Here is a 25,771-nt window from a genome sequence, read left to right as displayed (position 1 = left end):
TTTTTTTAATGCAAAAGTTGAGTATTTCCTGTAATTTTAAATAAAATCTTTTTTCCTCTTCCTGACTCTGTATGGACACCTGATCATAGGAGTCTTCCCATCAAAGTGCATTTAATTATAGAAGCTGTAACAGGAAAAAGACCCAACCCTGTGGTGGAGACTGTATACTTTGTATTAAACCTGTTTGCTTGGGTAAAACTGAACATGAAGGCAAAACTTGGATGCAACCAACACTTTTAAGAAGCTTGTTCTCTTCTTCCCCTGTAATAAAAACTTTTGGGTCTAAATTTAGCTAGGAGAATCTATATTTGCCAGGAGAGCTATTTCATTTTCCATGACTTAAAGGACAGTTTATTTGAGAAGTAACTTTGTTTTAAAGAGATCTCAGTTGCTTTGGGACTCACTTCCATGTAGGATGTTTTATAGAATGTAATGCAAGTCTGTTAAGGGTGGGGTGAGGTAGAGACACAATGTTTCTACAATATGTAGCTTAAAATTGTAAAGAAGCATAGTAGACTTCCCATTGCTAGGAGGGTTTATCTGTCTGTAATTCAGTTTTTTCCCAGATGTTGTGCAATCATCAGCTGCTCACTTGTGGCTGCTTTATAGTTTTTGTAACCAGGTCGTTGAGAATTATCCGACTGTGTTGCCACAAGTGTCACTGAGAGCTGTGATTGAACAGCAGAGATTGGAGATTGGCTGTCTCTGCTGACAGTCACTGGGTGGTTTGAGCTAGGAGAGAATTCTGAAGGGAGTTGAACATAACATCAGACCTCACTTAAGGAAGGGTAGTTATTATATCTCTTTTTATTAAGTTTTTATGACTTCTCTGCACAAGTCAGTGAAACTGGACCACATTGAGTGTCTCTAAGGATTGCTGTTAATTCCATTTTGTAGTGAGGACTCAGATGTAAATGTTAATTCTGTTTCCTTCTTGGTCAGCCATTCAAAGTGTAAAACTGTTGATCTCTGTTCTGTACTTGGGATCCTCCTTTGAATTAACTTTATACATTTGAAAGAAAATCATGATATGTTTGTCTTGTGTTTTATAACCAGTGACTTTTCTGTTTGGACACAGTGAATTTAATTGTTGCAAAATTGAATTTGCCTGCCAGCATTTACAGAACTATATTTTTTTATAACAAAAGACTCTTTTTAGTGCAGGTATCAGCAAAACATGTAAAATATTATTGTCATGCAATTTCTGCTTCAGCGTATCCTGTTTTTCTGTAATCTGCATTTAAAAAATCAAAACCTAACAACACTAAATTCTGCATGTCTGACTTTTCTTTCCTGTGTGGCATTACTTAAAGGTAAACACTGCTCTCTTAATGTAGGTTGTGAGTGCTGCATGTGTGCTTTTCAGAGCAGTAGTGTGAGGAAGCTGGCAGTGGAATGGCAGGACGGCCTCATCCTTATGACAGTAACTCCAGTGATCCAGAGAATTGGGATCGGAAATTGCATAATAGACCTCGTAAACTTTGTAAACACTCAAGGTAGGTGCTGTGTCCCATCTATTGCATCTCAAAATCTGCACTCAAAGTCCATCCTAAAGGCTACTGTATCTGGTTGTGGCAAGTCCTGTCATAAACGTTGTAATTCTTCTTCAAAAAATGCTTCTTAATTATTTTCAAAGGTGTTTTCTGGCCTGATTTGTCAGCTTCCCCAATCTGTGCTTAGATCTGTTTTGCCATGGGTTGCATTTTAGTCCTTAAACAAAAAACCAACAAAAAAAGCAAACCTAAATGCCTTGTGTGCATAGCAAAACACCGGTTGAGTGATTAAATACATGAATTTTTTGGGGGTGCTTGCTAGGAGTTACATCCCTAAAAATATGTGCAACTAGTCCATGGTGAGAGCTAATAGTTGCTTGCATGCCAGTATCACTTTCTGTAGCACTTTCTTTGTTAAACTGTGTGTCATATCTTGCTTTTGCCTGCATCCCTCACAGTAAGAAAGTTTTTTTTAAATGCTTCTTGATTTGACAAAATGATGAAATTAATTAGTGTTTTTCCAGTGTACAGTGTTCAAAAATGAACTAAGCGAAGCAGTTAGTCACCTTGCAAATATATGAGAAGAAACATATTGCTGGAAAGATATTTAAGCATCCAAATAAGTGTGTATCTTTCAAGTACTTTGCCCTTTTAGAAGTGCTAAATATAACTGAAACATCTCTGTAAACGAGCTAAAATTGTTCGTTATTCAAGCTTTCCTACTGGCAAGATGATAGGGAAAGAGCTAAGGAGCATATTCAATACCATTCCACATTTTACTTGTATGGATGCAGATAAACTGGACTCAAGTGTTGTCCAAAGAATTCTCTAAGCAATTAATACTGTGGGTTATTTTCCTGCCATTAATTCTTCAATGATTGTGAGAAATTCAAGAGGGCAGGACAAAAGAATGCAGCAGTAATTAAAAGGCTCACAGGGAGACCCATGTAATTAGAGGCCTATGCTGTGAATAATGGAGTGGTTAAGGCAGACCCGAGGAGGTGGCTGGTGCTGCAGGTCAGGGAAGGTTTGAGGGGTGTAGCTTTATAGGGCTGCTGTTTTTATTCAGGGAAGGTTTGAGGGGTGTAGCTTTATAGGGCTGCTGTTTTTATTCAGGGAAGGTTTGAGGGGTGTAGCTTTATAGGGCTGCTGTTTTTATTCAGGGAAGGTTTGAGGGGTGTAGCTTTATAGGGCTGCTGTTTTTATTCAGGGAAGGTTTGAGGGGTGTAGCTTTATAGGGCTGCTGTTTTTATTCAGGGAAGGTTTGAGGGGTGTAGCTTTATAGGGTTGGTGTTTTTATTCAGGGAAGGTTTGAGGGGTGTAGCTTTATAGGGCTGCTGTTTTTATTCAGGGAAGGTTTGAGGGGTGTAGCTTTATAGGGTTGGTGTTTTTATTCAGGGAAGGTTTGAGGGGTGTAGCTTTATGCAGCTGATGTTTTTATTCAGGGTGGGTTTGAGGGGTGTAGCTTTATGCAGCTGATGTTTTTATTCAGGGTGGGTTTGAGGGGTGTAGCTTTGTGCAGCTGATGTTTTTATTCAGGTGCTGTGTCTGGGGGTGGCTGATGCAGCTGTGTTTTTAGGATTCCAGTGGGCACAGCCTCAGCAGTGAGCAGTGTGTGTGGGATGGGCTTTGTGTGGAGTGAGGGCTGGGCAGTGCCCCCATGGTTCCTGCTGAGCCCAGGCCAGGTGGTGGCCAGGGATTGGAACAGAACCTAAAACTGTTCTGGGACAGACGAGCCTGAGGGGGCTGTTGGGAGCTGGAAGGGGCAGCGAGGGCTGAGGGGTCTGAGAGCTGCAAACCCCTGGGTGCTCTGTGTGACCCAGTTCAGCAGGGAGCCAAGGACATGGCTGTGTTTGTCACCTGCCAAGGACATGGCACTGCCACCACAGGGACAGGGAGAGCAGGGATCACAAGTCTCCAGCAACATGTGGGCAGTGGAGTTACTGCAAGTCTGGTGTCAGCAGTTCAGAATTACTTCTAATCAACAACTTCCCTGAAGGTCCAGAAGCTACTGAGTATCTTGTGAGACAGGGAGAACCCAAAGATTAAAGAATGACTTCTTGATCAGTCACAGAAATTAGGGTGATGAGCTGTAGTCAGCAGGCAAGTTTGAAATAAAGTGTGGGAGCTGCAGCTGGGTAAATCCAAGCCAGAGGAACAGGACACATGTCTGACCATGTGTGGTCTGGGGTGGATTATCTATGTTGGGGAAATGTTTCGATAAAAAGCTCTGCAGCTTTCTGCAAAGATTATTTGATGCAGATAGGAGTTAACTCTGTGGCCTGTGCTTTGCAGAAATCCTACTGCTGATCTTTTCATGCAATCTCAATTCAAGGGTCACACATCAAAAGGTAGGAAGTCTATGCCTCAAAGTAATTGCAGCTATTGCACATATTTCTGGCAAAACACAATTTGTTTCCAATGGTGAACAGCATTTTTATGGAAGCTGTATGCTAGGGATATAGTACTCAAGCTAACATCTGATCATTTAAATCTTTTTCCCCAAATAAAGTGGTTTTGGAAGTCTTTGAGAATGAGAATCTAAATAATAGTTTGACATTGTAATGGAATAAGGGATAAAAAAGGATAAATATTGTGTTACCTTATTCCTTTGAGATACTGGATTACTTCAGAGAATCTCATTATTGGAAAATGGTGTACTTAATTTCAAAGCCTGAACAAAATAATTGGGTTTTGTGTGGCTGAATATGGATATATTACTGTAGTTTCTGACTTGAGACTTTTTCATCCAGACAAGCGAAAATCTATGTAAAAAATTCAGTGTGAGGGCAAAAATGCATCTGGAAGCATAAGTTGTAATAGTATAACTACAACTGTTATGTTAAAAGGTTTGAGTGCTCCAGTCTTGTTTGTCTTACTCAAAATACACTTTGTTATCATCAAGAAAGAATATTTCTGGTTTGGAAAACATAATGGTGAAATAAGAGCTTTGTAGTAAATAATCTCAACAAAGGAGTAATATGGGAGATTCTTAGCTTGTCACTTCTTGGTGCTTTGGAGTGTTTACTCCTTCAGCCTTAACATTCTTAAAATAGCTTAGATAATTTTCTTGACTCATAGAAAACATAATCTAGGGCTGTGAGCAGCCCTGTGTGTGGGGTTTGTGTGGCAGCAAGGAAAGCCACGGGTCTGTTTGGGGCCAAGGACGAGGGGCAGAACTGTCCAAAGGAGAATGGACTGAATCCTTGAACAGGTCAGCATTATCTCCTGTTCTCTCTAGTTTAGAGAGTGTCCAGTGTTTTGTACTGTTGTTTTCTCTCCTCCTGCTTCTTACTTGTTCTGAGATGGGCAATGGAATGGAAAATTCAGAAGGGAGAGATGTGGAAAATTAGGACTAAAAATATAATGCATATGATCCCTGGTATAAATCTGCAGAGCCTGTCAGGATGAATTTATATGTTGTTAGAGATGACTAAATAATCATACAAACAGTCTTGTTTGTCTAAGCTATTACAGAAAATTCTTGCAGATGCTTTTTAGTTAAGTACCTGAATAAGATGGAAGAAAATGTGCAGGAGCCATACATTGAATTGATAGTGGTGAAGGTTTAAATAAATGGTCTCTGAATTCATATTTTCATTATTAGATGTTGCTTTTCTGTATGTTTTATTCTAATTTTCATCAGTTATTAGTTTCACACATGTGATTTCTCTGTAGTGTTGGAGTTTTTGTTGTTGGAAGACTTTACTTCTAATTCTCTTGCACTGAGTGCTTTTTCTAGAGTTGCAGTGCAAAACCTTTGGCTTAAATTTGCCTCTTCAAGATTTGTCCTTGATTTTTCTAAGTCTGCTTCTGTTTTAGTCTCTTTTGACAGTTTCTTATTTGTTCATTCTGTTTAGACATTATTAGATCCAAAGTCTTGCCTGCACTACTGCATTTATGAACAAAATGTGATTCTGCTTTGATTCTGTTGCCATGACTCTTGGATCTTCAGTTGCTTTTTAAATCTTGTAAATAGATGAGAAGTTGTTGTGCAGATGCTAAATGCTGGGATTTTTTGCCCCAGTATTGTTTATGCCTGCTGGGAGGATGCATTCATGGGTTGTGAATGGAAGTACCACGTGTCTCAGCATTTTGTAAAGTACATGAAGCATCACCAGAAGAGTTCCTTTCTCATCTGTGGAAGAATATCAGAATGTATAATCTGTTTTCCACTGTGGGACAGGTTTTATTTCTCTTGCTGTGATTTCTGCAGTTGAACATTTTGCAGCATGGGGTAGGCCTGCACAAGGCAGGGCATGAAAATAATGAGGCCTGATTTACCAGGGGCTCGGGTCATACTGTGCATCCCCTGCTTTCAGTCTCTGCAAACATGCCTAATTGCAGCCTGGCACTGGCAGAGCAAAATCTCCTCATCCAGCCTTTGTAGGCACCAGCATGGAAAACCCTCAGGAGAAACTGAGGTGGGCTGGGAAGAGCTGGTCTTGGAATGCAGAAAAATGGGCTGCACTCAGTGAGAGCTTTCCAAAACACCACTGTGTTCATCTTCTGCAAGGTACCCAGTGTATAGTGAGTGATCTTAGAGTTGTGAGGACTGGGCTTTTGATTTCCTTTTGACGTCCTTCATGTCTGCATGACAGCTTATTGACACTGCTGAGAAGGGAAACTTAGTGACTTCCAGGGCTAAAGCACACACTAAATCCTCCTGAGCTTCTTCAGCACCCAAACTGCCTTTCCCAAATGTTGTCAGATATTATTTGTGGTGGACTTTGGCACATTTAATTGGGACACAAAGCACTTTAGGGGTGATTATGCTCAGAACTAGAATTTTTTTATGGACAATACTTCATTGTTTGTACCTCTGAGACCAGAAACTGTAATGGCTACATAGTTTGTGTTTGGTTCCAGTTCTTTTGAATTTGAACTTCTAAAGCTGTTTTTTAACAAATGGAGGCCCTTTCCAGTTCTAAGGAGGATAATATTGCTCTGAGTTTCCTAGTTTGATTTTTATTTAACTTCCATGTTGACAATGCAGCAGAAATTGGTATAAGATTCTTTTATGGAAGTCTTGTGTTTGGGAGCATGGCAGAAGTCATAAGGTGTGAATGTGTTCCCTCCTAAAGGTTAAGTCCTTGCTGCTTTAAGAAATCCCTTTGGCAACTGAACACTCTGCTCATGAGATCCTTTCCTGAAATGGAACTGCATTACTAAGAAGTACATTACTCATGGCTGAGAGAACCCACTGAAGACCAGAATTATGTGAATATTAAAGAATTTTGAGGGTGGAAAGTGTTGACAGAGTTTCTGCTTCGAGCTCAGGGAAGATCCCGTGGCAGCCCCCAAATTAAGCAGTGAGAATTCTTTCTTGGGGCTTCCTTCCATGGAGCCCCAAGTCAGTGTGGCTTCTGGGCTGGGTGTCTGTGAGATTTGCATGGGTGTGTGTCCTGTCCTGAGGGGTTGGTGTTGTGGGATTTGGGAGCCAGTCCATCCATGGCATGTTTTTTCTGCCTGATGTAGGAGTAAAGAAGAAAACACATCCTAATTCTGCTGTGGAGAAGAGACCCCATTTAGGGAACCAGGGTATTTTCTCTTGCTGCTGGGGGACTTTTGTATCAGAGGCAAAAAGTGGCTGAGAGAGGTTTTTTCAGCATGCTTTTCATGCAGCTTATTATAGCCATGTCTTCCTTGGCTTATATTGAAGGGAAGAAAGGCCTTACAAGGTTGGTGGTTATTCTTCCCCTGGGGCATGGGGAGGGTGCTTGTGTGAACCATCACAAGACCCTAAAACCAGGAGAAAATTCACTGGTTCGGGTAATTGAAATTGCATGAGCAGAAATCTTCCTTCCATGTGTAAAGAGCTGACCCTTCAGCCTGGAGTGCCAGTGTTCTCCTGCCTTTCTAATCACAAGTCTCTTGTTTTTCCTACTGACTTCCCTCTTTATTACAGCACTCATTTGCTGAACAATCCTCCTCATTTCTTCAGCTTGCATCATGTTTTAATTTCCACCCTGTGACATCTTGATTGTTATTTATTGTAGGACTTAGTTTTAAGCTATTCCTCCAGTGTATTTTGACTCCTTAAAACAGCCTGCAGACATTCTAAAAAGAATCATTTAAAGAAAGCTGTCTCATCCTGCCAGAAAATCTTTAGAAAATTTTACAGACTCATGTATTAATTTGCTGTGTTGCTTTTTGTGCTTGGTGGGCCCACCTTGATGACCTCTTGGTGTGAAAATGCACAATGGTTTCTGATGGGTAAATGTACTGATTAATATAATTATATACTAATTGTGAAAACGCTGATCACTTGTTTTTAAAATTTTAAAAGTTTAATAGTAATAAAATGGTTATAAAAATAATAATACAATTAGAGTAATAATAATTTGGACAATTTGAATTAGGACAATATGAGACAATAGAGACAAAGAGTTACGGAAGGCCAGTACCTTTTTCTGGGTAGCACAAAAAAGGACCCACGTTAACAGAGGATTAACCCTTAACAGCAACATCCTGTTGCATATTCATACACCTCATACATGATGCGTAAATTCCATGCAAACACAGGATTCTGTCTGGGCAGTGTCAGCTTCTTCCTCCAAATCTTAACAGCGTCTTCGAGATGGGAAGAAGTTCGTTTGTTCTGATAATGTAGCAATAAATTCTTTCTCTGAAAGATTCAGGTGTCCTGTGGCTGCTATCTCACTGCAAGTCTTTAAAAAAAGTATCCTACATAGCAGTTTCTATTTTAACATTATGTTATAACCTAAAACTATATTTACCACGCTACTTAAGAGAATTAATACAGCATCACTTTCTAACACAACACGTATAATATTCATTTTAATATTTGCAAAAATGCAATCATAAAATACATGCATTTTTCACACTAATGATCTTTAAGTTATTACAAAGGAGAGTGATTTTTCCCTAGCTGGGAAAGGGGTGCTTGTAGTTAAAAAATGGAGCTCGTGCTGTGTGGTTCTCAAAATGCTCTTGCTGTACCCGCCTATGACCTTGGTGTCAGGTGAATTCATTGTCAGTGTTAATGCGGGCAGACGGTGCGGGAGCGGTCGGAGCGTGGCTTTGCTGTGGGGCCGATCCCGGGGCAGCGGCGCTGGCCGGGGGCCGGGGCGAGGACCGGCCCGGCTGTGACCGGCCCGGCTGTGACCGGCCCGGCTGTGACCGGCCCGGCTGTGACCGGCCCGGCTGTGACCGGCCCGGCTGTGACCGGCACGGCTGCGGCCTCGGCCCGGCTGCGGCCTCGGCCCGGCTGTGACCGGCACGGCTGTGACCGGCCTGGCTGTGACCGGCCTGGCTGTGACCGGCCTGGCTGTGACCGGCACGGCTGTGACCGGCCTGGCTGTGACCGGCCTGGCTGTGACCGGCCCGGCTGTGACCGGCACGGCTGTGACCGGCCCGGCTGCGGCCCCGGCCCGGCTGTGACCGGCCCGGCTGTGACCGGCCCGGCTGTGACCGGCCCGGCTGTGACCGGCCCGGCTGTGACCGGCCCGGCTGTGACCGGCCCGGCTGTGACCGGCACGGCTGTGACCGGCCCGGCTGCGGCCCCGGCCCGGCTGTGACCGGCCTGGCTGTGACCGGCCTGGCTGTGACCGGCACGGCTGTGACCGGCCTGGCTGTGACCGGCCTGGCTGTGACCGGCACGGCTGTGACCGGCACGGCTGCGGCCCCGGCCCGGCTGTGACCGGCCCGGCTGTGACCGGCCCGGCTGTGACCGGCCCGGCTGTGACCGGCCCGGCTGTGACCGGCACGGCTGTGACCGGCCCGGCTGTGACCGGCCCGGCTGTGACCGGCACGGCTGCGGCCCCGGCGCTGCCTCCCTCCGTGCCGGTGCGGCCCAATGGCTGCGGGCCCCGGAGCCGCGGGGTCACACGTCAGCCGATCGCGCAGCACGCACGGCTGAGTCAGGCTCCGCCACAATCCCGCTCCGCAGCCAGCGCGCCCGGCTCGGTGCGCTCCGTGCGCTGGGAGCTGCGGGCGCGCATCCTGGAGCGGCTGTGATGCAGGGAAAAGTAAGGCTCGCTGACGGTGAAGAAATATGATGGAAATATCAAATATGCTGAACTTAATAAGTAATGCCAAAGGATGCTGATCTGGATTTCAAAGCTGCCTTTTTGGAAGGAACGGAATTCCTTTGTGCTCTGATTCCGAAATTGTTCCCGTGCTTCTGTGTTTCCTCCCTGATAGACACGAGAGGAAGGTGCGTATTTGTTAACAGGGATAACGCGTGGGCATTATTCGGGAGAAGAATGAGGAAAAGGCGAAGTACTGTCCTTTGTGTGCACAGGTCAATTGAAATGTCTGCCGACAAAGAACAGGCTTGAGGGGGAGGAAGAGGGGCATAAGCGCTGTCGTTGTGTAAGTCCTGGCAGGATGAGCAGAAGGGATTTCTTCTAAAGCCTCGGAGCATGGCAGCTGTAACTTAGTGCACAGATAAAGCTCTATAGCCTGATTCTACAAGTGTTGATTATGGGAATCACCCTAGAAAAGGATGGATCTAAGTTTATATTTTAAGGTGAGTTAATATAAGTTTTAGAAATAGATGGGGGGCGGGGAGAAATGGTAAAAGTCTTGGTTAATTTTCCACTGCTGTGTTCTTTTCATTTGCTTAAGGTTTTAGGGTGGGTTTGGGAGTAATAAATATATTGGTTAAGCACCATAATTCTGTGTAGACACGAGCTGGTTGTATAAAAGAAGTCTATTTATTGGCAGTATTCAGTAGGATGCACATGGAGCTTTTATGTTGGAATACAAGCTAATTGTTTTGGCAGTAGGATTAATTCGGTCTAATGACTTCTTCTAATAATTAGTAATATATTCAAAGCAATCTGTTGTTATGTGTAAAGACAAACTGAAGCTCTCCTTCCACAGATGACTCCAAAGCATCATTAAATTGAAGAGCATTTACATTTTTTAAAAACAGCTCTTCCCTTAACTACAAAAATAGGAAGCATTACCAGTATGACAAGTTGCCATTTTCATGATACTTTTTTTTCCCTCCTTCACATCATATTAAATAGATTTGCTTAAATAAAACCTTGAGCTTATTTGGTTTTCTTCATGAGGCAACTGCTTTTAAAGAAAATGCCTCATTCCCTTACAAAGACAGAGCTTCCTTGATCCCTGTCTGAGGGGGAAAATAATTTCTGTGGCTGCCTTAAAGTTCTTGAATGGGTGTAGTGCACATGTTCCAATGTTCCTTTGAAACCAGGGAAAAATGAGTATTGAATTTGTGAATATTGCCAAAAGACATGAATATTCATGAGGCTGTTTAGTTGTTTTGGTTTGGGTTTGTTTATTGGGGGGGAGTGGGGGGGTTTGTTTCTTTTTTCCCTGTAGAAAAGTAATTGATAAAACAAGATGTTCTTCCCTTTCATAAACTTTTGAATACTAGGTGGCCTTACATATGTGGGGCTTTTTCCAGCTTTAGTGAATGAAGGGATATGAGGGTTTGAAATGGTGTTTTCTTTGTTCTTTTTCCTCTCCTCTCTTACACTTTTAATTTAAATGCAATGTGTCCTTTAGCACGCAGGAGAAAATTCTGCTTATGGGTTGGGGCTGTGCCTTACGGCTTCCACAGCCCAGAGTGCAGCTGGTGGTCATCAGCTGAGGAATCCCTTGAAAGCTGACTTTGCAAACACTTCTTTTCAGGGTGAGATGGCCCTTCAGGTAGCTTCAGATCTCTTTCTTGGAGGCTTGAAGTCAGGCTCTGAAAGATTCAGGTGTCCTGTGGCTGCTATCTCACTGCAGGTCTTTAAAAAAAGTATCCTACATAGCAGTTTCTATTTTAACAGGCTCCCCTGGGTGCTGTGGCTGGGATTTGGGGTGAATACAGCCTGGCAGCCGTGGCTCCCTGGCACTTGGAACCTGCAGTGTTCCACTGCTGTTGGAGGAGTCCTGGTGTGTGTCTGGTGTGTGTGGTGCTTCTGTGGAGCACAGGAGTTCCTGTCTGCCTCTTCTTCAAAGGGGGCAGCTCTGCTTTGGTCCATCCCATGTCCCCTGGTGTAGATGGGAAGGAAGCTGCAACAGCACGGCTGTGGAACTCCCAGTAAATGCCAGTTTGTCATGCCTTCCTCACTGGGGCCAGGTTTGTCCTTAGTCCCTCACATTGCTGGTGTGCAGTGAGGGCTTTGTGTGCTCCCTGCAGAAACAACCTCTGACCCACTGGCTTTGTTAGAGGGGGAGAAGAGGAGAGGAGGTGACCAAGTCCTTCTATCAAGTAAATCAAAATTACTTGTAGTTCTGATGTCTTCCTGTTTCTTTGAGCACTTGCAACTTCTTCTAAAGCCTCTTTACAGGAAAATAAAAGTCACAGGTCTTCTTTCATATGTACTGGCCACAAGTGAGTTCCTTTTTCAGAGTAACAATAGAGCAGCTCAGGGACAGAGCTTTTCTGGTCAGGTAACACAGGGTACAGCCAGTGATATGCCTGTCTATTTTGACAGGCTAAGCTCCACTTCTGCATTTTCTCTTTGTTCAGATTGAAGCTCATGTTAGTTTTCTTGTTCATGGTAGAGCAAAGTTGTATTTAAGGGTAGCATTGATCTGAGTGCTCATGCTGTTGAACACATGGAACTTCGTTTGTTGGCTGCATATCCAACAGATCAAAGAACTATTTTTTGTGACCTGTGACTCAACAGTGATGGGATTTAAGAGTGACATTTTAGATGGCTGTTACTAAGATGAATAAAGATTCACAGGATCACAGAATAATGAGGTTGGAAGAGACCTCTAAGATCATTGAGTCCAACCTGTGCCCTAACACCTCAACTAGAGACATGGCACCAAGTGCCATGTCCAGGCTTTTTTTAAACACATCCAGAGATGGTGGTTCTACCACCTCCCTGGGAAGAGCATTCCAGTATTTTATTATTCTTTTGGTGAAAATTTTTTTCCTAATATCCAACCTATCCCTTCCCTGCTGTAGCTTGAGCCTGTGTCCTCTGGTTCTGTCAGACCAACCCCACCTGTCTGCAGCCTCCCTTCAGGAAGGTGTAGAGAGCGATAAGGTCACCTCTGAGCCTTCTCCTCTCCAGGCTAAACACCCTCAGCTCCCTCAGGGGTTCTTTACAAGGTTTGTGTTCCCAGCCCCTCTCTGTCCTCATTTCCTCCTCTGGATGTGCTCGAGCATCTCAACATCCTTCCCAAACTGAGACACAGAGCTGGACACAGCACTCAGGGTGCAGCCTCAGCAGTGCTGAGCACAGGGGCAGAATGAGCTCCCTGCTCCTGCTGGCCACACCATTCCTGATCCAGGCCAGGATGCCATTGGCCTTCTTGGCCACCAGGGCACTGTGCTGGCTCGTGTTCAACCAGTTGTGCACGAGCACCCCCAGGCCCCTTTGTGCCTGAGCACTGTCCTGCCACACTGTCCCCAGCTTGTAATGTCGGGGATTTTTGTGGCCAAAATGTGGAACTCAGCACTTGGACTGATTAAACTTCGTGCTGTTGGACTCTGCCCATGCATCCAACCAAATCTAAGTCTCTCTGCAGAGCCCTCCTTCATTCCAATAGATCAACACAAGCTCCCAGCTTAGTGTCCTCTGCAAATTTACTCATGAAGGACTCGATGCCCTCATCCATGTCATCAATAAAAATATTGAACAGAGCTGGCCCCAGCCCAGAGCCCTGAGGGACACCCCTGGTGCCTGGCCCCAGCTGGGTGCAGCACCATCCCCATCACTCTCTGAGCCCGGCACTGAGTGCTCCTGTCCCAGCCATGGCTGCAGCTTCTCCAGGAGGGAGCTGTGGGAGACAGTGCCAAAGGCCTTGCTGGAGCCCAGATAGACACATCCACAGCCTTTCCTGCACCCACCAGGCTGTCTGTTCCAGAAGCAGTTGATTTATTCAAGGATGGTGTCCTCCTCCAGCTGGCAGCCTCTGCCTCTCTCCAGTGTGCTGTGCTGAGCTGAATTGATGGCCCGGGCTCCCCAGGGATGGCTGTGGCTGGCAGCAGGAGCAGATAGATAATCTCTGACTCTGCCCCTCTCCTCCAGGCTTGCTGGCTGCTGGCAGCAAAGCAGAAGCAGCCCCAGTTGCCATTCAGGGAGGTAGAGCTGAGCCATGGCCCTTCCTTGGGGCAGGCTCGGGAGGAAGCTGAGTCAGTGTCGCTTCCTGTAGCACCTGTTCTTATCAGCTCCTGGAAGAGATTAGTAACTGGGCTTTGCCCTGCTTCACCGGCAGCTCTGAGTCACTGCTGGGAGCCTAATGGGGCTTTAGATGGTTTTCTGGATTAAGAATCACATTTTAATTGCCTTCTCTGTTAAAGGGGAATTTGTGTTTGCTCTGCCAAAATGTGTGATAAGCCTGCATCCCATTACAGTGGTTGTTTCGTTTTCTAGCGCGTTTCCCTTATTTAAAGCAAACAGAGCTCTTTAGTTGCTGAGAAACAGTGAGTCATGCATTTTGATACTATAAAATGTGACACCTGCAAAACTCTGTTTTCTCACAGCATGGTTGGAAATGTTATCAGGTCTAGGATCAAAGCTGTGCCTCAACAGAGGCCTGGTCGTATGAGGCTTTATTGGGATTTGCAGAGATGTTTTGTCACCAGGCTGCTATGTAGGTGTTTGAGTATTCCACACATACACACCCGCTTTTGTGGCACCCCTGATTATACATAGCATACAAATATAAAGATTCATAGATGAGATACAGAGCTTCTTAAAAAAAAAAAAAGTCACAATTTTTTGGAAGTTTAGCTGTAGTAGTAATGAATATTGTCATGTTTAAACTGAGGCTAGACTTTGGCCTTGAATTCAAGACTGTAATCCATGTTTCTAATAATTTATGGGCATATTTTGTATCTATTAAAGTGGTCACATTAGGTATGTGTATACCTGTCTCAAAGGAAAGGTGCAAAGGTTTTCCTAAATTGTTGATATTGATACTGGTTTTGGGTTTTTTTGGAGGTTTGCCGATCTGACTCTTGCAAACTTTTGCACATTTCACTTTCAAAATAAAGAATTTGCCTTTCTCTAATAGAGAGGTAAAACAAGTAAGGAGATGTATTAGCTGTGCTGAAATGTTATAAATTTTAATATCTTCAGAACTGCACTGGAAGTCCTCAGGAAATTTCCTTTTAATGGAAGTGCTTGGATCATTATTCTTGGACTGTGAGCGTTTTCAGCCAGAAGCAAGGCTTGCAGTTCTTTTCCCTTATTCAATAGACCTTTGGCTGACTCCACATCCCAAAGATGCATTTCTTACTGCAGCATATTTTAAGCTTGGCAGAAAACAGGATTGCAGTAGATTCCCTCTGCACCAACCTTGTGCTTTGTCAACAGGAGATCCTGCCCTCGCTCCAGCAGGGCAGGGAGAAGCTCGTGTGCCATAGTGAGAGGTGCATTTCTGACTGCTTGCCTTGTGCTAAACACTCATCTGTCACAGCCTCTTTGTTCTCAGTTCAGCTCCTCTTATCAATCTCTGAAACCTGAAACTGCAACATCTCATGCTAGTAGGAAGCCTTGATTATTTTTTTTATCATTACTTCTAAGCAAGCTAAAAAGAAGACGCTGCTCAGTGTGCTTGTCCAGTGAATGCTTTTCTGTTGGTTGTGCTTGTCTCAGGCAGGCCATCATTCTCAGCTCTCTGTGTTCTCCTGCAGCATCCCTGCAGTCGTGATTTCAGGTCTCTTGGCAGGAGTTATGGGATCTGCGGGCTGCAAGCAAGTGGGGCATTGAGGTTCCTCTGGGAAATCATGACTCTGCTTTGTCTGGCAGACCTTGTAGCTGTGCAGGTGTCTGTCTGGGTTATCCACTACCTGAGGCTTTGGGAATTTCTTCAGTTAAACCCATAAATAAAGAGTGTTGTCATGCCCACACTTGAAAGGTAAACAGCAAAGATCTGCTCTAAGAATTCTGGTGGGATGCAAGGACACAGACATGTCTGTGCTGTCCACACATAAATTTGTCTCTTTTAAAGAGTATAAATAGAAAACAAAAGGATTTTTAGTAAATTCAACAATAGCTGTTGCACGTTGATTTTTAATTTTTAGATGGTTTGTGTCCTCCATTTGATTGTTGCTGAATAGGGGATGGGTTCAGATGAGTAGGAAAATTCCTTGGGAATTTCCCCAAGTTGTGGGATCTCAAAACTTGATTAGTTTTGTTAGTTGGTTTAATAATTGTAAAATGAATTGATATCTTAAATTGAATAGTGTAACTTAATCACAGTCTAAAACATATTAAACTATTATATTAAATTTGCTGGTTTGGAACAAATATGCTACTTTTTACTGACAGGCTGGCAGGTTATGTCAGTTCATGTCTAGGTTGTATGGCTTACTATTGTTCTTTTTAAGAATAAGTGAAAATTTAAAACAATGTGCAGAAGCAAACTCTTGTCTGGTGTGTCTTGATGTGTCCCCCTCATTTAAGACTGACTACCTTTGCAAAGGGCAGGTTGCAGGAGGAGTGTAAATTCAGCCTGTGGCCTGAGCAGGTTTTGCCAAAATAGGTTGCATTGGGAAGAAAAAAAAAAGATCCCTAACTTCTAATTTTATTCTTTGATGAGAACATTTAATTTAACAGTAAGAATCAAAATAAAATGCTCATTTGTATTTGACCTACCCATTCTGAAAGAGATTTGTGTGAATGTATCTTCACAGGCAGGCTCAGCTGAGCAGTTGCTGTCTCTGTAAATCACACAGCAGCAAACAGGTAATTCCTGCTGCCCATTCAATGTTCCAAGCAATTGTAAATACAAACATGAGGGCAACAAAGAAAATGGAGCTGGATTATCTTGGAAACATCTCCATGGAGTGTGAATGCCTTGAAAATCTAGATGTGTAATGTCTCTGCAACTTTGAAATGCTGAAGTTGTGCCTTATTTCTGCTTTCAGCACCTCATCCCGTGTAGCTAAAGGACTCGACTGCAGCAAGATGAGCCTGCACGGGGCCAGTGGGGGACACGAGAGATCCAGGGACAGGCGCAGGTCCAGTGACAGATCCCGGGACTCGTCCCACGAAAGAGCAGAGTCTCAGCTCACCCCGTGCATCAGGAATGTCACTTCACCAACAAGGCAGTATCATTCTGGTGTGTGCAGCTCTCTGCCATTGCAGGACTACAGTTCTCCAAATTTGAGTACTCTTTTGTTAAAGGAATACAATAAAAAGTGTTATTTGGTGATGGCACAACATACAGATTTCTTACATGTGCCCTGAGCTGGGAATACCATTCTTTGAATAGGCTGTAACTTTTTTTGCAGTCTGCTGTGTGTATTCCTACATGATGCTCTTATTTAGTTCAAATCACAAGAACAATCTAATTTTTATAGATAATTGACTGAAAACATCCCCTTTACTCTGTAGAGTCTAGGTATTTGGAAATAGAGGAAATAGGTATTTTTTCAAGTGACAAAATATGGTTTGTTTCTTTGAGCTGTAGCACCAACTGTTGATGCAATGGCTTCTGTTGTCATGCTGAGTTCCTTTTTCACTACTAGAGTAGTAAATTTTCTTTGTAAAGACTTTTGGGGAGGGTGAGGTGGGTTTGATGTCTAGGTGATGCAGACTTTGGAATCTCATAAATGACCAGTTATTTTTGAAGGTTTCTTTAACCAGAATAGATTTAACCAAAATAATTTGTACTTAACTTCTGAAATGGGTGTGTTTTGTGCCCAGAAGGACACAAGCTACATAGGACTCCTCTAAATCTCTAATTTAATTTCCTGTTTTTTCTCCTTCCCCTCGTCTCCACCGAAGATCGCGAGAAGGATCACAGCTCCTCTCGGCCCAGCAGCCCCCGGCCCCAGAAGACGTCCCCCAATGGTTCTGTTGTCAGCATGGGCACCAGCAGCAGGAACAGCAGCCAGTCCAGCTCAGATGGCAGCTGCAAGGCTGCTGGGGAAATGGTGTTTGTGTACGAGAATGGCAAAGAGGGAGCCCGGAACGTCAGAACTTCCGAGCGAGTGACACTCATCGTGGACAACACCAGATTTGTTGTAGATCCTTCCATCTTCACTGCACAACCTAACACAATGTTGGGCAGGTTTGTATCTCTTTGGGTTTTGGTTTTTTCCTTAGCCCCCAACTGTTATAGAGAGCTGGATATTTAAACTGTTTGATTAGCTGTTGGATTCATATTGCTGCGGCTGATCTTGCTAATGTCAAATATTACCAGTTTACAAATGTCTTTAAGTAAAAATTGAATGCAAGTTCTCTGGTTTTGGCAGGAAAGCCAAGAGATGTCTATTACCTAGAGATGACAGCTGATAAATAAATCACCATTTCATCTTCCTGGGCATTGCTTCTATGTTCAGTCTGCCTCACTCTTCCTCATTTTTCAAGCTAGGTGCTTCATAAAACAAGGTGGCATAGTAAGTGTAGACAGTCTCTTTCAAAACAGCAAGGAGGAAAATCTTGAAGGAATTTATTTTGCTTAGTGGGCCTACCCTGAAAATGTTCAAGCTCAGCCCATTTATCTTCTGAAATGTCAAATAATCAGTGTAACAGCCCTGAGCCACTCAGCAGAGAGGCTGAATACTCAAAATGATCAACACTTGAATGCAAGTCTGCAATATGTGTGTAATGCTTTCTGTAGAAACTATAATGAGCAACATATTTAACATGTTTGCTTGGTGGGAAAAGATTCAACACTTGACTGGCTCAAATTCTGGTTGGTTTTGCCTTGTCCAAGTGCAGAGGGCACCACTTAAAATCTTGCTTCAAGAAAGAAAAGAAGGGTTTTTCTGTATCACTTTGGATTTGGCTTTTTCATTAAAATACAGCTATTTCTCAGCACACAAGGATATAATTGTATTTAAAATACATGTATATATATCTCTTTGCCACATTACAGGTAACAAATGTGATTACACAATTTCTGCTCTGTTTAAATCACTGCAATGTGGGATAAATAGTACCTTGGATCCCTCTTTTGTGAAAAGTTGGCTGAGTCACAGAGGAAGCAAGAAATGCTTCTCTGTCTAAACTGTCAAAAGGAATAAATGGAAGTAAGAATCAACAGAATTAAATAATTGATTTAAAGCACTTGTATATTATACAATACATGCATCCATATAAATATCCAGACAGGCTGGAAGTGTATCAGCTGAAAAGAAGCAATGAAAGAATTTCTTTTTCCATGCCCAGCCTCAGAGTAAGAAGTGCTGCCTAATGCACTGGATTTTTTGTGCATGTGTGATGCTGAGTTATTCTCCCTTTGGGGTTGGTTCAAGGAACAAGCTTATTTTATCTTTTGCTAATTGAAAAGTAGGTTAATAAAGATACAGAAATAGCGCTCTAACACGCAGGGTATTTATAAACCCACTTTCCCTCAATGCCAGTCTGCAGGACAGTAAGCAGGAGCAGCTTGGGAGGTAAAAGTAGCTATAATAAGAATGTACTGTTTGCCTTAAGCCTGTATCCTGTTAGACTGTGATTTTCTAAATATTATTTCTTGTAGAGTGGTCAGGAAAGGCACGTCAGATCATGAGGTGAAACTATAACCCAACTGAACAGAGTGCACTGCTTTTCCCTGCAGTTTCTTCACAATTTCTCGCATTTTATTTTTCTTACCTACAAACAAGAAAACCATAGTGAGGAATTCTAACCCAAATTACTTTCATTCTTGAGCAGGATGTTTGGATCAGGCAGAGAACACAACTTTACACGGCCCAATGAAAAAGGAGAGTATGAAGTTGCTGAAGGAATTGGTTCTACTGTGTTTCGTGCTATTCTGGTGAGTTTTTAGGGGCAAATACTGTTAGGACGAGCACTGATAAGAAGTAAAACCTCTTGGTTTTACCCACCTTGCATATCTAGATGTTGTGGATGGCATAGATACTGCTCTTTATATTGTTTAGTAGAGGGGAGAAGATGATTGCTATGAACCCCCTTTTCTTAGACATGGACATGTGACAGTCAGGGAGAGAGAAAGTACTCATGGAAGAAACCAAAAGTTACAGTTCACCTTTTCCTATGCATGTAGTTGACCAAATTCAAGTATTTTCTGCCCTTCTAGAGCTGAAATTAGGTGAAACAGAATACTGGAAGTGAGCTTCAGGCAGCTAACAGGAGTCAAACAAACTTCAGGTTGACATGGAAATGGCCCCTTATTTAAGATCCACACAAGGAAGCAGAGCTGCTGGACTGCTTTGTCAGCAGCCTTGGAATGGGAAGAGCTCAGTGAAGTACAGATAAAAGACAGCAAAATTATCAGTATTAATAGTTGTCACTTCAATAACATTTTTAACCAGAACTCACTGCTCTGAATGCAGCTCTGAAAACTGATAAATTTGAGGACAGAAAGATTCACAAAGTTTAACATTTGTTGCTGTCCTACATTTTGGGGGCTGTCTGTGTGGAGAAGGAACGTGAATGAAATGATGCAATGTTTCTCTTGGTGGATGTTGTGCATTGTGCTTTTTCTTGGTGCCTCCTGCAGGATTACTACAAGACTGGGGTGATACGCTGTCCTGATGGGATTTCTATTCCTGAGCTGAGGGAAGCATGTGACTATCTCTGTATCTCCTTTGAGTATAGTACTATCAAATGCAGAGATCTGAGTAAGTACAGAGTTTATTACAATAATTTGAGTTACACAAATTGACTTAAGAGTGTGTGTGTTAATTCTAAATCATGTCCTTTATTTGAGATAAGGAAGATGGCTGGCAGTACATGAATAAAATCCATCCCTTTTTATCTCTTATGTAATAAAGCCTTAAAATCAATGGATTTATGTTCTTTGAAAAATAATGTCTGATATCTCAGCATCTGATTCTGTGCCATGGTCACCCTGTGGAATATTAGCTCTATGATTGCATTTGCAGTGCAGATACAGTAACATTGAGTGGTACCTTTTTTTGCAGAGGACAGGGAGGATCATTTTCCAGCTCCTTGCTAGGAGAATGGGGCTGTCTCCCTGGTGGCAGTAGCACAGCTTTGCTGTGGAGGGGGCTGCTCCAGGATTCCCAGCTCGTGCTGTTCTCTCCAGCTGCCTCAGCCCTGAGCACAGCCTGTGCCTCTGCTTGCTGTGTGTGCAGTGCAGGGCCAGCCTGTGGCATTCCTGCTGGGAATGCACCCCAGGGCCTTCCCTGCAGGGCCACCCCCCTGCCCCATGCCCCAGCTCTCTGTCCTTGCAGGGATTTAGCAGCTCCTGCCCTGGGGGCTTTGAGAAGCTTTGGCTTTAAGCTGCTGCTTATGAAACGTGGGTTGTGTGCTCTGCTCTCCCAGCAACTGGCTTATATGATGTTTCTTTTGGAAAACCAAGAGCAGCCTTGCACAATTACCAATATGAAATGCACAGGAGGTCTCAAAGTGCCCAACACTATGTTAATATCTGCAGGACAGGCTGGTAAATATTCAAACAAGGTCTGAACCTACATAAGCTCATAGACTAAGTGTCCTTACACCTGTCTGCAGAAATACTACATGATAAACAGATCTAGTCTTTCTTGTTGCTGCCTTCATCTCTTTACCAAGCTCTCAAATGTGCCTATGCTTAAAATTTTCTTCTAGGTGCTCTCATGCATGAACTATCAAACGATGGTGCTCGAAAGCAATTTGAGTTTTACCTGGAAGAAATGATCCTGCCATTAATGGTAGCCAGTGCCCAGAGTGGGGAGAGGGAATGCCACATTGTTGTGCTGACAGATGATGATGTTGTTGACTGGGATGAAGAGTATCCCCCCCAAATGGGAGAGGAGTACTCACAAAGTAAGTTTATCCCCATTGTTCCCACCAAGCCATGCCATGGTAGAGGTAGCAGTGAATGTGCTGATTTAAAGTTGTTGTACAGAAATAAACCTCTTAGTTTGACTAGTTCTGCTTAATATTTTGTTTCACAGAGGCATATTATGCTTGTTCTGTTCAAGTGTAATTGAACAAAATTAATTAAAAAGAGAAGCTAATTTTTATTATTAAGGTATTGTTAGCCAGTGAGGAGGAAGAAAATACTTCTTTAGAAAGAGCTTGAGGTGGGAAATGGGTCGGGGTCATGTTTACTGTGGAAGAGCAACTAGAGTTTTTTTTGAGGAAAAAACCAAGTGTTACTATTTTTGGAGTATTACAGTTGTGTGATTGATGAGTTTAAGCACCTGTAAATGGGCTGTACTTCCCTGCAAGATGTGCACCCAACCCATTCCCCAGTATCTTCAGCTGTTTTTCTCTGGAGTTCTTGAATTTCTTCCCCTCTTCTGAAATAAAAATACTGCAGTAAAGCAAAGCAATGGAAAAGATAAACTTTTATGTTTTAAGGCTAGAAGGTTAATATTTGAATACAGGGATTTTTTTCTCATTAAAATGTAATTTTAGTTATTTACAGCACAAAGTTGTACAGATTCTTCAAGTACATTGAAAACAGAGACGTGGCCAAATCGGTTCTGAAGGAAAGGGGGCTCAAGAAGATCCGACTGGGCATTGAAGGTAAGGGAAGCATTGCTTGTGCTCTCCTTCCCTCTTTGGCCTTCAGGGTCTGCTGCCCTTCTCTGCTCTGTGGCTTTCTCTGTGCCTGGAAAAGCAAGGGCTCAGTGTTGCTTTTCCTGCTGAGGCTGGGTGACAGAATGGCCAGAGGGGAATGGTACCCAGCTGGAAAACCTGACTGTGGGCTCCAGAGTGGTGTCCGAGCTGAGGGCTCTGTGCAGACAGCTTAGGTGCTTCTATTGCCTTCATGACTTGCATCTCATGCCCTTTGCCCTTCAGTTTCCACACAAAATCTTCTCTGTGCTTTGTCTGAAGTAACAAGGAATTTGTACAGCTCTGGATATTGTGTTCTTAGGCTGTGTCCTTTCCAGGGTGTGAAATGAAAAATGTTGTGTTAAAGTGGCAGGCAGACATTTTCTTTCAGGAAGTACAAAACTATCCAGTGGATCGGTGAAGTGCAAAGAAATACTGATCTGAAATAAACATCATGTATGTTAGGAGGCTGCTCTGTAATATCTGACTGAGTAATCTGATTTTTATCGTGAATGTAAGAACTGGGTTTCTTTGCATTACATTTTTCTTTTGATTGTTGACCCAGATATTTTAGAATCCAGCCTTTATAATTAGCAGGATTTCTATCATTCACTCACCAAGTTGTCATAGTTACATTTGTAATTTGCCAAGAAAAAGCAAATGCTTTTGACTGGTGAGCCCTAAAATAACTAATTTCAGCTGAACAAGGTGGGAGCCTTTCAGCTAAACAAGAGCTGGCCCTGCCTGTAATGCTGGCTAATAGCAGATTATTTCTGCTGGCATTTCTTGGTTTGACAAGGAACAGCTGTGGCACCAAGCTGTGATGCTGGTGCCCTGCAGTAATGTGCAAAATGGACATTGTTGTTGGGGCACAGGGAGAGGTGACTCGAACACAGCACAGCCATCTGCACTGGCAGTGCCAGTGGCTGCTGTGCTGTGTCCCAGCAGGGCTGAGGGGCTGTGCTCTGTAGGGCTGTGCTCTGTAGGGCTGTGCTCTGTACAGTCAGAGCTGAGAGGCTGTGCTCTGTAGGGCTGTGCTCTGTACAGTCAGGGCTGAGGGGCTGTGCTCTGTAGGGCTGTGCTCTGTACAGCCAGGGCTGACGTTGCTGTGCTCTGTACTGTCAGGCCTGATGTTGCTGTGCTCTGTACAGCCAGGGCTGACGTTGCTGTGCTCTGTACAGCCAGGGCTGACGTTGCTGTGCTCTGTAGGGCTGTGCTCTGTACAGCCAGGGCTGACGTTGCTGTGCTCTGTAAGCGCTGTGCTGATGTTGCTGTGCTCTGTACTGTCAGGCCTGATGTTGCTGTGCTCTGTACAGCCAGGGCTGACGTTGCTGTGCTCTGTACAGCCAGGGCTGACGTTGCTGTGCTCTGTACTGTCAGGCCTGATGTTGCTGTGCTGTGCAGCCAGGGCTGATGTTGCTGTGCCCCTGCCTTTGCCAGGTTACCCCACGTACAAGGAGAAGGTGAAGAAGCGGCCGGGCGGGCGGCCGGAGGTGATCTACAACTACGTGCAGAGGCCGTTCATCCGCATGTCCTGGGAGAAGGAGGAGGGCAAGAGCCGGCACGTTGACTTCCAGTGCGTGAAGAGCAAATCCATCACCAACCTGGCGGCGGCAGCAGCGGACATCCCGCAGGACCAGCTGGTGGTGATGCACCCCACGCCGCAGGTGGACGAGCTGGACATCCTGCCCATGCACCCGGCGCCCAGCAGCAGCGAGCCCGAGCCCGAGGGCCCGAACCCGCCGCTGTGAGCGCGCCGCCCCGCACGCATGCTGCACGGTGACTGCACCCAGCCCATCCCGCACCGCAACGCCAGCTTTCCATTGTGTCCCGTGTGTAGGGTGCTGCAGCAGGGCCCTGGCACGGCCCCGGGCATGCCCGGCGGCTCGGGAGCAGCGCGGCCGGCGCTGGGGCGGTGACGTTCGTGTCTGTGTTTACCGTGGGTTTGTGACGTTGGTGACCCTGAGCTGGCCTGGCCCCGCTCCGCGGCCCCGCCGTGGCACGGCCTTAGGAGGCAGAGTGGGAATTGATAGTAGCACTTTACAAATGGTTGAGAAGTGGAATTTGAAGCCATTTTTTATAAATGTATTGCACAATACTAACAAAGTGCTTCTATCAAAGGTATTAACTGTACATAGTTTTGCTCCGAATAGATTGACCCTTTTGAAGTTATTGTATATGGTTGAGCACAAAACGACTTACTCTTGGGTTTTTGGATTGAGGACGTGATTCAATGACCCATGTAACATCTTGTTCAAGTTCTTTAGTGAATTTTTTCACTTGTTTGCAGCGTGAGCCATGTTCAAAAATTGTGAACAACGGACAGGGGCTTTATCTTAAATTTTGCCTTACCTTAAGCTGTTCACAAATATTTATTTAATACATTTTTCATAAGTGTCATGAAATAGGAAAATGCAAATGGTTCATTCTTCATTTATTAATGATTGTAAACAAGTTTTTCATGCAAATAAAGTTTCCATTATTTTAATGGGCTTGAATTATCTGTGAATTATGAATTTTGCAAGTAGTTGCTTTTCTTTCCTCAGGGGAAGGATGTTTAAGCGAAAAACAAGTGTTTCTTGAAGATAATCAGCCCATTTCAACACAGCTGCCTGTTGTGCTTTTCTCAGGATCAACATGGATCTAGGAGTAACAATAGCTTCTCTGGGAATATTGTAATGACAAAGGCATGTAAGTGTAGGTAAGGCACTGGCTTTCCTCCCTTTTCTCCCAAGGCTAAAGAAATGATAAATACCAAGTGCTTCTAGCATGCACCTTCAGCAGGGTTTTATCAAATTTATTTATCAAAGTAAATGCTCCATCTTAGAACAAGGGAAACATTTATTTTAAAAATATTTAACTGTCTAATACATTACACTTTAACAATATTTATAGTAAAGGATTCTTACAAGAAAGAATAAACGGCTTTATGGTACAATTAGTATAAGAAATATCCACATGGGGACTGTTTTGCAGTGTAAAAACACACCATACATCTGAAATGGTCATTTGCATATAAAAGCTACCACTGATGCCAGTGAGTCGCACAGTGATTTAAAAAAAATTTCAAACAACAGAATCCAAAATATACAAGTATTGCAAGCTATACACAGCTAACCAAATCAACACAGAACACTGTAGCAGGTTATTCCACTTTGTCTGAAGTTACACATGGTAGGATGAGTTGCGTTCTGACGCAGCTTTTATGAAGTTCCCACATAAAAGCCTCTCAGTCCCATGGGTTCCGCAGAGCCCCAGCAGTAAATGCACTTGGCTGCTGGCTCCTCACAGGGGCCAGGGCAGGTCGCTGAAGTCCACGGGGCCGCCGAGCCCCGCGTCGGCCTCCAGCAGGCTCATGATGACCGCCATGGCCGCCTCGTCGTTGCTGGGGCTGCTGGAGCCCTGCTCCGTGTCGATCATGTCCATGCCGATGTGGGAGTTCTCCCCTGCAGGAACACAGCATGGCAGCGCCTCAGGGGCTGCTCCCCTGCCTGCACTGCTGCTCCCCTGCCTGCACTGCTGCTCTGGGCACAGCCGGGGCCTTGGGGCTGCTCCCCTGCCTGCACTGCTGCTCTGGGAACAGCCGGGGCCTTGGGGCTGCTCTGCTCCCTGCACTGCTGCTCTGGGCACAGCCCGGGCCCTGGGCCTGCTCCCCTGCCTGCACTGCTGCTCTGGGCACAGCCGGGGCTTTGGGGCTGCTCCCCTGACTGCACTGGTGCTCCGCTCCCTGCACTGCTGCTCTGGGCACAGCCAGGGCTCTGGGGACACCCCTGGTAGCTGGGTCACTCCCCAGCCAGGGCCACCACGGCTCAGGGACAGCCTGAGTGCCAGAGGGCACACACAGCACTGCAGCAGCATCTGAAATACTTCCCACTGACTCAGGGAAAGAGGCTTCCCAGCGCT

General features: G+C 44.4%; 2 protein-coding genes across 11 annotated transcripts in view; one reads left to right on the top strand and one right to left on the bottom strand.

Annotated features, from left to right (window-relative positions):
- BTBD10 (BTB domain containing 10) overlaps positions 1–24,356 on the top strand; it is a 30,071-nt gene extending 5,715 nt beyond the window's left edge. Inside the window, exons 3-10 of one of the 4 annotated variants that reach the window (XM_059473791.1) lie at positions 1,338–1,496; positions 16,315–16,508; positions 17,177–17,462; positions 19,052–19,154; positions 19,860–19,980; positions 20,933–21,130; positions 21,728–21,838; positions 23,309–24,356. In XM_059473791.1, coding sequence (XP_059329774.1) covers positions 1,396–1,496; positions 16,315–16,508; positions 17,177–17,462; positions 19,052–19,154; positions 19,860–19,980; positions 20,933–21,130; positions 21,728–21,838; positions 23,309–23,619 — 1,425 coding nt within the window. In that variant the 5' untranslated portion in view covers positions 1,338–1,395 and the 3' untranslated portion in view covers positions 23,620–24,356. Of the gene's footprint in view, positions 1–1,337; positions 1,497–6,784; positions 6,806–9,470; positions 9,673–16,314; positions 16,509–17,176; positions 17,463–19,051; positions 19,155–19,859; positions 19,981–20,932; positions 21,131–21,727; positions 21,839–23,308 lie in introns of those variants that run through there. The other 3 variants (XM_059473794.1, XM_059473790.1, XM_059473793.1) reach the window with 3 other exon arrangements.
- Positions 24,357–24,649: 293 nt separating this feature from the next.
- The window catches only part of BMAL1 (basic helix-loop-helix ARNT like 1), a 51,507-nt gene continuing 50,385 nt past the window's right edge, over positions 24,650–25,771 (bottom strand). For all 7 annotated transcript variants that reach the window (XM_059473785.1, XM_059473786.1, XM_059473784.1 and 4 more), the window contains one exon: positions 24,650–25,314. In XM_059473785.1, coding sequence (XP_059329768.1) covers positions 25,154–25,314 — 161 coding nt within the window. In that variant the 3' untranslated portion in view covers positions 24,650–25,153. The remainder of the gene's footprint in view (positions 25,315–25,771) is intronic.

This window comes from Ammospiza nelsoni, chromosome 6 (genome assembly GCF_027579445.1).
Source record: "Ammospiza nelsoni isolate bAmmNel1 chromosome 6, bAmmNel1.pri, whole genome shotgun sequence".
In the NCBI taxonomy this organism is placed as follows: Eukaryota; Metazoa; Chordata; class Aves; order Passeriformes; family Passerellidae; genus Ammospiza; species Ammospiza nelsoni.
The sequence above is the reverse complement of the archived record's forward strand: the minus strand, read 5'-3'. Positions and strand labels throughout refer to the sequence as shown.